Below are 13,016 nucleotides of genomic sequence, written 5' to 3' on the forward strand. Positions count from 1 at the left end.
GAATGCAGACTGCACGAATATAGTTATATATCTACCTGCTAATTCTATCTAATAATAAAAAAGGAGGTACCTAGATTATTATTGTTGGTTTCACCGTTAAGCGTATTCAGATTCAGTAGCGCTTCTTATCCTCGTGGAATGCTGTGAAACTAACACCAACAATAATATATTTTATTTTGTTATGAATGAAAAATGTTGCATATGAGCTATGTAAGAAATATGCATGTTATATAAATATTTTAATTTTCAATGATGGCGCGCAGGCGACGGCTGCAACGTTCCAGGCAAAGCAGAAAATTATAAAAAACAGAAAAACACTGCGTTCAAAAACATGATGTGTGTTGGGAAGACAGCTTTGTTAGATAGCTAAATTGTAAAAGGCTCTTATTTTTTGTTATCATAATGAATACCAATATATTGAATCATTATACTGCCATTAACATTTTTTGTAAACGTTTACAACAAATTAAAACGATTTCAGAACGAACGGAATGTCTTCTTCGTCGGCCATGTTTTGCACAACAACATCACGTCGCATAGTAAACGTCAACCATTCGTTTACGAATTTCGGAAAATATCCAAATATTAGCTTTTATTAAATCAATTTGTTTTTATTTTGCAATTTAATTAAATGTCAAAATGAATCGAGCTGAGGGGTTGGTGCAACGAAGAAACGTAAACGTAAATAAGGACAATGCAGAATTAAAGGAAAACCACGACGTCGATGATAAGAAAAATGATAAAAGTTATGATGACGGGGATTCAAAGGAAACACGATTGACACTAATGGAAGAAGTATTACTTTTAGGATTAAAGGACAAAGAGGTAAGGACTTTCTTCGGGCGATGTGAACGAAGTGATGAAATGAGAATGTCGTGACCATTCAATCTCATATGATGATGATTTCAGGGTTACACATCATTTTGGAATGATTGCATATCCAGCGGCTTGAGAGGATGTATTTTAATCGAACTTGGCCTGAGAGGCCGCGTAGAATTAGAACGAGCTGGTATGCGTAGAAAGGGATTGTTATCTAGAAAAGTAATAGTTAAATCAGGTAAGAGAAAGGTTTAATTAATCTTAATTGCTCATTATTTTGTCGTATTTTATGCATGTTATGATTATTTTATGAAAATTTTAAAAAAATATATCTTAAAAGTTCATTGACTGCTGTATGTTAGACTCAGTGCTAGTGCTATGATGATTGATTAGAATTGATTAGTAGTAAGGATGGAAAGTAGTTATTTTGTTCACAGAATAACTGATTATTGATTATATCATTAATGTTTTCTCAATTAGTAATCCAATCTGCCATCACTGTGTGTGATAATTCAAATTACATGGTTTGGGCTATTCCCATAAACACATTAGGATTTGTGTTATTTTAGCTTAGAATTCAAATGATGTTTAGTAAAAACTTAATTACCAAAAATATAACCCTCCTGGGCACAATCAAGTAAATACAAGGGAAAGTATTGTCTTTCTTTAATATATGTGAATACATTGAGGAAATTAACATATCTATAGTAGTATTTTTTACAAAACCTGCTTTTGCAAATTGCTTTACAGATACGCCCACAGGTGATGTTTTGCTAGACGAGGCTTTGAAACACATGAAAGAGACAGAGCCACCAGAAACAGTGCAAAGTTGGATAGAATACCTAAGCGGTCAGTATCATTATGTGCATTAATGGGTATAATGTAGATGTGGAAGAATATACAGAGGGTGAATGTAAAAAAAAATCCTCCTATAATTGTATAGAGATGATATAATGTGTCTGGCGTGCAAGGTACTTTAAGATATTACATTACATAGTTCTCATCTGATGTACAATATAATGAATTTCAACCTATCATTTCATAATTTTTTATTGTAATCAAGATCAGGCGTAGAAAAAGCTATAAAACCTAGACCAGCATGTATTTCATAACTCATAAGTAAAACAAACTATTGCACTAGGCACTCATAGAGTGAGAGTGGTGTAATATAAACAATGGGTATATATGTATAGACTACATGCTATAGTCTTGTTAATGTTTGCCCTAGATTGTAACAGTAATGTCATAACATATGGTGTGTGAACTTGTCTTGTGACTTTGAATAATTAATTAACATAAATTCCTGTCTTTCAGGTGAAACATGGAATCCAATGAAATTAAAATATCAACTGAAGAATGTCCGTGAAAGGCTGGCAAAAAATCTTGTTGAAAAAGGAGTTTTGACAACAGAAAAGCAGAACTTCTTGCTGTTTGATATGACTACTCATCCCCTGACAGACAATGTGGTCAAATGTCGCTTGGTCAAAAAGGTAATAAAAAGGCACATTTTACTCATAGTTACTGTTATCAAACTGAAGATAGTATTACTTCCTACAATTATAATAGAGTTGTTTACATGAGTTGATAATAAATTTCCTTTTGTAATAATTGATTTTATGTGTAGATTTAAGATTAATTTTATATGTACTCTAATACATTAGTATCAAAAATTATATTGTATAATTAAAAGTTGGCATTTTCTAAAATAAGTTTTTACTGATAATATGATAATTGATTAGAAATAAGTTAACTATGCGGCTATAAACATATTTTGTCTTTGTAAAAGTGTCTGTTGCTGTTTTGAATACTATTTGCATTATGTTTCATAAAACACAAACAGGTGAATTTTTTCAAAACAACTTTTTTATGAATATGTAAGCAAAGTCAGTGTTGGAGTAAAAGGTATTCCAAACAAATAACAGGTATATAAGTATTAACGTTGACATGCATGGTTGCAGGTGCAGGAAGCGGCGCTGCGGCGCTCGATCACGGACGTGGCGCACGCGGACAAGCGGTCGCTGGCGCTGCTGATGCTGGCGCACTCGGCCGACGTGCTGGAGAACGCCTTCGCGCCGCTGTCGGACGAGGACTACGAGCTGGCCACGCGGCGTGTACGCGCGCTGCTAGATCTAGACTTCGAGGCCGAAGCCATGCGCCCAGATGCCTGCGAAATTATGTGGGCGGTGTTTGCGGCGTTCACTAAATAGCGGTAACGTGTGTCGTCATCACTGTTGGCAACTAGAAAATGGTAAATTTGTGTTGGATTAAAATAATACTTTTAGCCCATTTTGTATAAATCTAAAACGAATATAAATAAACATGATCCCCTCTAAAAATATCAAGCATAGAAATTAATAATAATAACATGGCAATAGATTTTTTTTATAATAATGGTTTAAAGGGTTATTGAGAGTGTTACAGATAAAATGAATTTGTACAAATAAATCATACATGTATGTAATATTGTTAACTGTTTCAATTTCTTTACCAGTATTAAATTATTTCATTCAGATCATGAACACAAATATGGGAGGGTAGTATATTGAGAAATATCTATAATTGAAACTATACAACATTCATAGTCATTTAAAACATTGTCATATAATTATGATTTTATTTTCATATAAGTGTAGTTTCTAAAATTATTTTGTCTTATATATTAGCACAAAAGTTTGCCTTAACTTATTTGATGTCTAAACAGTTTCTGTTTAAGCTGGTACAGCTGGACGATTGCAGGATTTGCAATGATTGCTTTAAAGGATTTTATTTGCCATTTTGTATGTAAATGTCTATCGTCACAGGTGCTAGGGAGTAGAGAGAGTAGGCGGGTTGATTTCAGACATAGTTCTGAAGGGAGTGGGCAAAGGGTAGACCTACTCACTGTGATATACAGCTGCAATAAAGTGTATTATCTGTTTATATTAAAAATGCCTTTAACTTACACATTAGTACATAAATTGCCTGCGACACTGTATAAGGCGATTATGTTATTCACGTGTTATTGGCACCAACTGTACTAGTTTACACAAGCTTGCGTATTATTTTGTATTGATATAGTGTAACGAGATGTTTGTTGAAATTTTTAATTAGTAGGTTTTTATATATTTATGTATGTTGATCTGCTTTTCAGTAATAAATTGGATAACAGTTTATTATATGTATATTTAAATTATATAATGTTCTTTATTACTAAATGTCCATAATGATGTTATACATTTGTTTTAGTGTTTTGTTATACATTTTATAATTATTCAAATTGTGTCTGAAGTGTGAAATATAGTAAGTGCCCAGTAAAATTAGCAGGAGCTAGAACTAAATCTCGGAATGAAAGGTAATAAATATAACATTTCTACACACCTTCATTTTACAATATACTTTTCCTCCATAGTTTCATAAGATCTCATGCCCGCGTTGTGAGCTATAAGTTTGAAGGTTACATAAATATCTCGATTCCCAAGCTCATAATAAATCCTCTAAGTTGGAAATTTAAAATTACGAGACATTAGGAACCGTTTAAGTGGAGAAGTTTGTAGCTTATTACCTTTTATTCCTAGTTTGAACACTAATTTGTTAGGGGTATCTGCAAAGTTCTTACTAGCATGAGCGATGAGAGTGCATGTTTTGTGGACACTTAATTAATGATAAATATGATAATATTCAGGGATAACTTTTATATGCGGAATAAATTATTGTGTTTGTGCTAAACGAATCACTAACATGTAGATTATTTTAGTGTCAAATGTATTAAAATTCTACCACTGGGATCGAAATGAAGTTTTTTGCGTATAGAAAGGTTAGCACGCGAGGTTAGTTCCCCAGTTTACTTTTAAGTCGATAGCTCTTTTGTTTTATCATAATTTTAATTAAACTTTAGTTATACATGATTATAATATACCTAATAACGTGTGAAACATTTTAATTGTGCTTGCCATAAATGAAGTAATAATTACAGCTCATTTGTGACAAGTGTCTAATGTAAAATTTGCCTGTTCCAATTGATTAAACTGAATACCATTTCCTGCAGGAAATACATCAAAATCATACAAATGTGACATAGACGCGCCTTTATTTATTGGTTATCTTGTTTGCGTTTGTAGTTTTGAGGTTCCCAATCAATGAAGGGTGAGGTAACTCGAAGGTACCTTGAGAGAGGAATAAATTACTGATCACTACACAATGTTTATATACATTTTTTGATGATACGATGTATGGTTTACATGCGATTCTTATAATCAAGTTTAGTGTATAAGTTACTATTTAGATTTGGGTTTGTATATAAATAACGGTATTATTTTGGTTTGTATATTACCATAAAGCCGCAACTATAAAAGTTGAGAAGAAATTCAAAAGTGATGGAGACATGTATAAAATTAAGGTAAATAACTATGTATCATACACATACTATAGTATTTAGAAAATTACTCAAATATATTCCTTAGTAAATATTATAAGCACTTTTTACTTGAAGTACGTCGTACATGAAAGTTGACCTTTTATATAATATCATTGACCCACTGGAGAGTAGGTCACGCACGCCGGTCACGCAGAGCTTTGACTGGCGCGAACCATGCATGCTTTATAACACCGTATCCATCGCCCCCTAATCGCCCCTTATAAACATCGGATCTGTGCCATAATGAGGTGACTGGTGCATCCATATCTATCTAATCCGATATGTATCTTATTTAGGTAACCTTATTTGTGGGTACTCGAAAGACGTGAAACCTATTAGGGTTACAAAAATAATAATGCATAAATAATATTTTTATATGTTTTATTAAAAACTCACACTTCTGCCTTCGCACGGTGGATAAGTCTTGTATCTCTTTATATGACATAATTTCAATAACAGTAATTCAGTACACATTTTTCGATTTCGTAGGGATATTGTCAGACAAAATTACAATTGTGAAATAGCGCAATTCAGATCACCATTGTGGGTGCTATTCTAATGTCAATATGATTGTATTTATATAGGATCATTAGTGTTATCTAACAAACAGTTTCCGGCCTTATTCCGGTGACACGACACTGCCAATATATCAGGCGCAGTCAACTGGTTAAAATAGCTATTTAATAGAATAGCTGGACCTTTGAATGAACAACGACATTCAATCTTACGTCTTCAAACAGTCAACAATATAGCTGATTGAAAGGTTCGCCGATTAACTGGCGTTATTTAGTCAAAAGGCTAGCTGTTTCATTGCACGTCTATTTTAACCAGATGACTGCGATATATCTACTATAAAGAATCGATCATTTTTATTACTTATCTTCTAATGACGTAAATTTTAGCATTGAATAAAATACCGAATTTACAAAATACTGAATCATTAAAATGTATAATGGATGTGTCACTGTCACTAAAATGTGCTCATTCGCTTTAATAAACTAGTTTAGGGTTATTTTATTAAGGTGTTGTAAAATTATTGACTTAGGCCGGAAATCATTATAACACATACCATCTAATTAACATGTTTATCAACCCTTACAAATTATAGACCAATGGCAGTAATAAATTAATCAAAAAAATTGTGCAATGAATTACAATAACTTACATAATTTATGGATAAATCGTCTACTCTTTAAAATATTGATTTATGTAGTTAAAAGGGATAATGCTAGTAACAGATAATGCAAGTAAAAAAATTAATAATTTCACTCCTCGACATCACTTCTATAGATTTACCGGTTGGTTCTCTTTCTCACAGCCCAATGACTCAAGTCCTTTCATTTATTCCACGATACTATACTTAATGCATTATTTCTAACTATAACGTACTTATATCTACAATGCTGGTGTTTAAAATAAATAAATAATCTTATAAATAACACATAGTGGCTGTCGTTACCCTAAAGCGTTTACATGTTTACATGGCAGACCTAAATGTTTATATTTCAGAACATTAGGTTCTAAAACTAAGTTTAAACTAACACAAATGCTCGTTTGACTTTTAGCCCAAAGATGAGAATGTAGAACATAATTGGACCGCGACTTAATCTGCACGAGTAGGTATACACTTAACCCTAAACAATTAAAACATAACTCACCTAATGTTTTATTCGAATAAATTCTCCAATAGAGGCTGATAAAAGAACGGAGTAGTCGGCGAACAAAACTAATTTTAACTTTAATATGGCATCATGTTCCTGGCAATATTCAACATGCAATGTTATAATAAAAGTTATAACACACAGTAATAATATCAGCATCAGGATTGAAAAAAATAACAATTTGATTAACATAGAAAATAATTAAAAAGTGAATTTATTTAGTAGGTAATATTGATATGAATTAGGTAATAGAATTATGTGAACTTAATATTATTCGGGAGTTTGGATATTTTTGGTATTCGTGAAAATTCATTGAACATTCTAATACTGGGATAAAGCGTATTGAGATCGTATGTGAATTTATATGGTGGAAGTGGAAGGTGTCCTGGCGGCAGCCCGCTGTCACCACGCCTCCGTGTAGCGAATGTCGTACTCTTGGAGGTGGGGCAGGCGCTGGCGCAGCACTTCGAAAGCCTCGGCCGACAACTTGGTGCTGTTCAGGTTTAGACGCCGTAAGTTCGAGAGACCTGAAACATTGTTTCATTCAATTATATTGAATCTTCATTTTGCATACGCAGATTACAGTTTAATTTTGAATAATGATGAGCAATGATTGTGTGATGTTGAGTTATAAACTTGTAAATTATTACGTTACATGCGTTTTTCATACTGAGCTTTACTTTCTCTGTCATCACGTCGGAGCACAGTTATTTTAACAGAAACTTGTGAAAATAATAAAATAAAAACCATTTGTTCAGACTGTTGTTTTGCACTTTACAAAATCTTATTTAGCTTAGAGATAATTGATGATTACCTGATAATGCCTCTATTCCCTTGTCCGAGACGGGCGTTTCGCACAAGTTGAGGACCTGAAGCTTTGGAAGATGCTCAGCAATTAGCTGCACACCACTATCGCCAAACTTTGTAGCCCACAGGTTCAAGTAGCGAAGAGATGGCAACTGTGGGACAAGTATTGCGTCAAAATCATCGTGGAAATGTAAATTTTAAGGATAAAATGACGTAGATACTGTATTTTGTAAATATGTTTTTTCCCCGCAGTGTGTCGTGCGTCACTAATTTGCACATAGGTTACCTTAATGAGGTGATGAGCACAGGCACTGGTGACGCTAGTGAAGGCGAGCGAGAGGCACTCGAGGTTGCCGAGGGCGCCGGCGGCCAGCAGCTCGGCGACGTCAGCGTCCGTCGCGCGGACCGGCAGCGCTAGGCGCCGAGGACCACCTTCGGATTGCTGGATATAAAATATAAAATGACTATATATATAAAATGACGTCTATTATACTGATTTGCATAATTACATATTTTCATAGACAAGTTTTCTAGATACCATTCCAAGTAGATAGGTCGGTAGATAACTGTTTAAAACTCACCAGCCGTTGAAGGTTCTGCTGTCTTTCACACAAATCCTTGTAATACTTCTGACCAAGCTCGGTGCCTTGCAGAGCAGCAATGATTTCTAACTGAGTCTGCTCGCCAGTCGTCACTTCCCACTCCAAAAATAAACATAGAGCCTCTATAGCACCTGGCTGTAAATATTAAAACAAAAGTTACTTCTGGAATTCATAACTTAATCGTTTTCTATTTTGGAAAAAATAAGGAAAATCGAAACTTACGTGAGCAGTTAGAGCGACCAGAACAAAATCGGGCAGTTGTTTGCTCATACTCTGTAGAAAACTTTTCCTTTTACAGCAACAATTTAGTAGACTTCCAAGCTGAAAATCAACGTTGCCTGTTAATTTCTCATTTTTATATAAAATAAGTCACGCCTAGTGGCTTGACTGATATATGACTTACCATATCTCCCCAAATCTGACACAAGTCTTCATTAGGCAATGCCAGTTGCGGGTCTGACGGTGCTGCTGCTCTCAGCCATGACGGTGGGCAGAGCCTGGCAGCTCGGGCGGGAGCTACGCAAGCATGCGCGGCGCAGCGAGGGTCATGGGCTAATGCGTTCAGCAGTTTACCAAGCCGTTTCGCGACACGTGGGCAACTCATTGCACCCGCGCACAATGGAACTGGTTGTAGTACGGCACCAACCACTACGAGCCAATCTTCATACTCGCAACTGAGGATAAAAAGAAAATGTAAATTTAACTTCTTTGATATTGCCACCACAACTGGACACCAATGGGTAACAGGCCCCATGATTAAGATATTTAAGTAATGGAACTTACATGTGCTCTAATATGTCAGCAAAGCACAAGACTTCCTCTTCAGAGTCATCGCAGACGTGCGGTGTAGCAGAGTCGCGGTAGTGGTCATCTAGAGCGGCGAGGGCCACGGCTGCCAGGTTCGGGGCGGCTCGGGGGTAGGGGCACGCCGCGCGATTCCCGTGCGTCACCTCCACGAAACGACGGACCAGGGAACTGCCTGAGTTGTGCGCGCTTAGAGCACTGGGGAAAGGAAACATTCATAAATAATCCGATATTTTATTTATAACAAGCCTGGAGTCCAAGCCATTATAATGACATTATAATCTAAGTCCTAAGTAACAGTTGCTTGAAAACAAATCGATATTTATTTTACCCTAATTATGTTTGTTTTAATTCCAATAAGTAGGTAGGTAGGCTACTATGATTAGATAAGTGAAACGAAAATAGCTTCTTAGAACGTCTAGTTGTGCTATAAATACGATGAGATTATGAATAACTTATGCTCTGTTTCTATATTTAAATCAATAACGAATTGTTTTGCTAGCCAAAAGCATTCACATCACAACATCTTCTCTACTGGTACCTAGTTCCAGTTCCACTGGGTTTGTTTAGTCCACAACCATAATAATTATGATCCTGAGCTCCGAAGCTATCTATTTATAGATACATAACATTATCGTTAAATCAATTGACGTCACTTAAGTACTCCAATTGATTGCCTTCGCTAAAAGCAATTAATATTTTGAATTGAGAGCAAATGAGTTACGAGGCTAATTCGATGGTGCACAGGTCACTAACGTGATGGGAAAATAAAATCTATGTACTTTTTGTTAGGAAATTGAAGCTCTGAAGCTGTAGCGATTAAGGACAACGTGAGAGGCCACAGTTCAGTTTTTTCAGTGTTTCGTTTGAATTATGTCAAGGTAGTCATGTTTTATTTTCCATCCTGCACCAGGTCTGGATCATGCATGACCCGCTTACATAATTAAATGTAACATAATGTATATTGCATAAAATATTTAATACAACCAGGGGCCCGATTCTCCTAAGTAAATAATGTCAAAATTGAATAGAAATCGAATCGCAATATGATCGCAATAGCAGTTTTAACCATATCGGGCATTCTGCTAGGTACTAATAGGTATAAGACCAATCGTATTCCAACGACATTCGATTGGTTTGCGATTGGTCTGCTATTTTGGTGATTTTGTTCTATATGGTAGTTGGCTCTACAATCATATTGCAATCGTAAATCATTTACAGGCAAAATGATTCATTACTGAATGACAGAAAAGGATAAAAAAGTTTATTTCAAAGAAAAAATAACGGAATGCCACATACGCTTCAATTGTAATCGAGTCGTGATTGGATCGCAGTCGAATGTGAATCGTATGCCGCTTAAGTAAAATTAGGAGAATCGTGCCCCAGGTTATACGTACACGATTTTCCAAATTGAAGGTTCACATTACATAAAATATTTAGTAAGATGAGCGTAAAGTGAGCTAAAACCCCTTAAATGGTAATTTACCTGATATAATCTCTAACAAGCCGCCTGGCATTAGGAGCTCTCGCGAAGTCTACATTGCGCGTGAGCACTCGGCGCACGGGCGGCGCCAGCGCCGGCAGCGGGGCAGCCCGCGGCCGCCGCCGACACAGCCGCGCCAGCAAGGCACACAGCTCGCCCGTAGCACACCGCTCCGCTAACAGGGGCGCCGCAACGCTCGTCACCTTCTCAGCCCACTCCTCCCAGTCGTCACTTTCCTTATTCTAAAAGAATTGATATTTTTAATGGTTAGTTAGTACCGATGACTCAATTTCAGATTTCTTTTTTCTACTTAAACGTTACGTCAGTCGAAATTCGTGCGTCATGAAGAAAGTGGGTCTGCGGTTACTCCGTTTCGAAAACATGCTTTTACAAGCATACCTTACATAAAACTAGTGCACCTACTTAGTTTCCCTATTTGTATCCACGTATTTTTAAAGTGTCAACAGCACTGAATACATACGTACTGAACCGAGGAAAAGTCTGAATATGCCTAAGACTACTTTCAACAGTTTTCAGACGGACACCTACTGAAGTACTGAGTCACTCCGAAGTAAAAGTTTTTTAAAGCGATTTATTGCTTCGTTCTGTAATATAAATTGTTTAGAACTGCAGTAAATAAGCGCCTCAGTGACGTTAACTCATAACCTTGCCAAAACCTCTACAAGTACTTATTTCATACATGCTGAAATGTTAATGCGTTTAGAGCTACAACGTACAAACAACATTCAACGTGTTTAATAGACGAATAAATGAAAATCTGAAACTATTACGTTTTATTGTAGCTGACATAGTTTTCTGTTTTAATGTTTGTTCTGGATAATCGGTTTATGGATCTGCAGCCCGCCAGATAAATTGTGCTCTAATTTTCTTCTATGCCCCAGATAATAATGCCCGATACTCATCTAAGTCGGTATACTGCATCATAATTGAATCATTTGATTCGAGTTCATTACTCTGGATATTGTGAAAATTACTTCCTTCACCAAATAAAACATTGTCGATACCAAACATCGACTTGACGACGATTAGCGACTTAGGTACTTCAAATTGAGTAGTCTATTCTATACTGACTTACAAAATAATAATAGAACGTATCGTTGCGGGGATATGTAAAACGGGCCCTGTGGGACTTTAATAGCATCACTCAAGAAAAACCTGAAAAGTAATTGATTTTAAAAATTCTGCTAAGAATGTTCTGAGCAAATATTATTAATGCATTTAATACGCGTATCAAATGTATAAGCACGAACGTCAATATTTGGCCACGTGTGTCGTACATGATTGCTGATAAGAACAAGAAACAATCCGTTGCCGTCATGAATGGTGAAATTGTTCATACTTTGCTAAGATTATATTATTAAATATTTGTGGAAATACAGAACAGTTATTGCGGCTACGATTGAATAGCAAACGTGGGTGCAAGTATCTGGTGTTAGATACCGTGCCTACGTCAATCGATTACATGAGGAGATCACGAATCACATTTCATGTAGTAGATTCAAACAATATACATATGTAGCTAAGTATACATATAATAATGTATGTGCAAAGTGTACAACATTCCTAAGTGGAAATGCTGGATTTTCACGTTTTGATTTTCATTTCGCACTTTGAACTGTTTATATTTGGATGAAAAATTGAATATATTATTTATTATTATCATTACCTCAGAGAGTAAATCGGTAAGGATCTGCAGAGGCGCCCGAGTAACACTTTCATCTTGTAAAGGAGTGGTCATCACGAAGTCTACCATATTCTGGAATTAAAGAAATAATTTTAATAAAGTAATGATAGATAAACTAAACATACACTTTTAAATGTATTAAATAGTGTTTACCTTCAATTCTTTCAGCACGACCTCTTTTCTCACAGTCTTTGTTAGGAAATTTCTGTACCTTATCATGTTTCTCTGAAAAATAAATGCACTTATTAGAATATGTACTAAATAAACAATAAAGCAAACCACAACAGGAAGGAAACGTAAATAACCGTCTACTCACCCTCCATATAATGGAATGAAACCATTGGTCCCGTGTATACGCGTCGTTTGCCTAGAAAATACAAACATCATCGTGACTTAGGTACATTGTTTGGCTAGTATTATCTAGGGAGGAAACTAGACAAGGTACAATATGTATTATTCCTATGAAGTAGGAATAATTCGAGTTATACATAATGAGTTTGAATAACGTACCTGTAGAAGTAGCGAGCCATGAGGCATGACTATTCTGAGGCAGTACTTCCTGGCAGGGTCCCAACGCGAGATGCAGTACACCTCCTGCATACAGCTATACGACAGCGGGTGCTCCAGCAACCCGGAAGGCTGAAATAATATTAATAAAATCAATAAACGTAGGTAATTTCGTTCCACATTATTATTGATAATGTCTTATGGAGTAAATAATCAATTGCATTTTAAAATACAA

The 13,016-nt window shown here is 35.6% G+C and overlaps 2 protein-coding genes across 2 annotated transcripts in view; one reads left to right on the plus strand and one right to left on the minus strand.

The window, feature by feature from the left end:
- Positions 1 to 500: 500 nt before the first annotated feature.
- Positions 501 to 5,267, plus strand: LOC124638975 (Golgi phosphoprotein 3 homolog sauron). The gene is made up of 5 exons (XM_047176519.1): positions 501 to 825; positions 910 to 1,057; positions 1,570 to 1,668; positions 2,134 to 2,309; positions 2,778 to 5,267. Exons 1-5 carry the CDS (start codon positions 640 to 642, stop codon positions 3,024 to 3,026), a joined length of 858 nt encoding a protein of 285 aa, XP_047032475.1. The 5' UTR covers positions 501 to 639; the 3' UTR covers positions 3,027 to 5,267.
- A 309-nt stretch (positions 5,268 to 5,576) lies between these two features.
- The window catches only part of LOC124638147 (C-Maf-inducing protein-like), a 28,396-nt gene continuing 20,956 nt past the window's right edge, over positions 5,577 to 13,016 (minus strand). The window contains exons 3-14 of the mRNA XM_047175416.1: positions 12,785 to 12,913; positions 12,591 to 12,641; positions 12,428 to 12,499; positions 12,257 to 12,346; positions 10,573 to 10,811; positions 9,066 to 9,284; positions 8,686 to 8,956; positions 8,505 to 8,603; positions 8,262 to 8,417; positions 7,967 to 8,122; positions 7,688 to 7,832; positions 5,577 to 7,400 (exon numbers count right to left, since the gene is read on the minus strand). Of these exons, the coding sequence (XP_047031372.1) occupies positions 7,276 to 7,400; positions 7,688 to 7,832; positions 7,967 to 8,122; positions 8,262 to 8,417; positions 8,505 to 8,603; positions 8,686 to 8,956; positions 9,066 to 9,284; positions 10,573 to 10,811; positions 12,257 to 12,346; positions 12,428 to 12,499; positions 12,591 to 12,641; positions 12,785 to 12,913 (1,752 nt within the window). The 3' untranslated portion in view covers positions 5,577 to 7,275. The remainder of the gene's footprint in view (positions 7,401 to 7,687; positions 7,833 to 7,966; positions 8,123 to 8,261; positions 8,418 to 8,504; positions 8,604 to 8,685; positions 8,957 to 9,065; positions 9,285 to 10,572; positions 10,812 to 12,256; positions 12,347 to 12,427; positions 12,500 to 12,590; positions 12,642 to 12,784; positions 12,914 to 13,016) is intronic.

This window comes from Helicoverpa zea, chromosome 1, assembly GCF_022581195.2.
Source record: "Helicoverpa zea isolate HzStark_Cry1AcR chromosome 1, ilHelZeax1.1, whole genome shotgun sequence".
In the NCBI taxonomy this organism is placed as follows: domain Eukaryota; kingdom Metazoa; phylum Arthropoda; class Insecta; order Lepidoptera; family Noctuidae; genus Helicoverpa; species Helicoverpa zea.

What these genes read in the sequence shown, in the direction of transcription:
- LOC124638975 (XM_047176519.1), top strand. Translation starts at nt 640, where the DNA reads ATGAATCGAGCTGAGGGGTTGGTGCAACGAAGAAACGTAAACGTAAAT. An exon ending in TTGGATAGAATACCTAAGCG is followed by an intron (nt 1,669 to 2,133) that starts GTCAGTATCATT and finishes CCTGTCTTTCAG; the next exon opens with GTGAAACATGGAATCCAATG. An exon ending in AATGTCGCTTGGTCAAAAAG is followed by an intron (nt 2,310 to 2,777) that starts GTAATAAAAAGG and finishes GCATGGTTGCAG; the next exon opens with GTGCAGGAAGCGGCGCTGCG.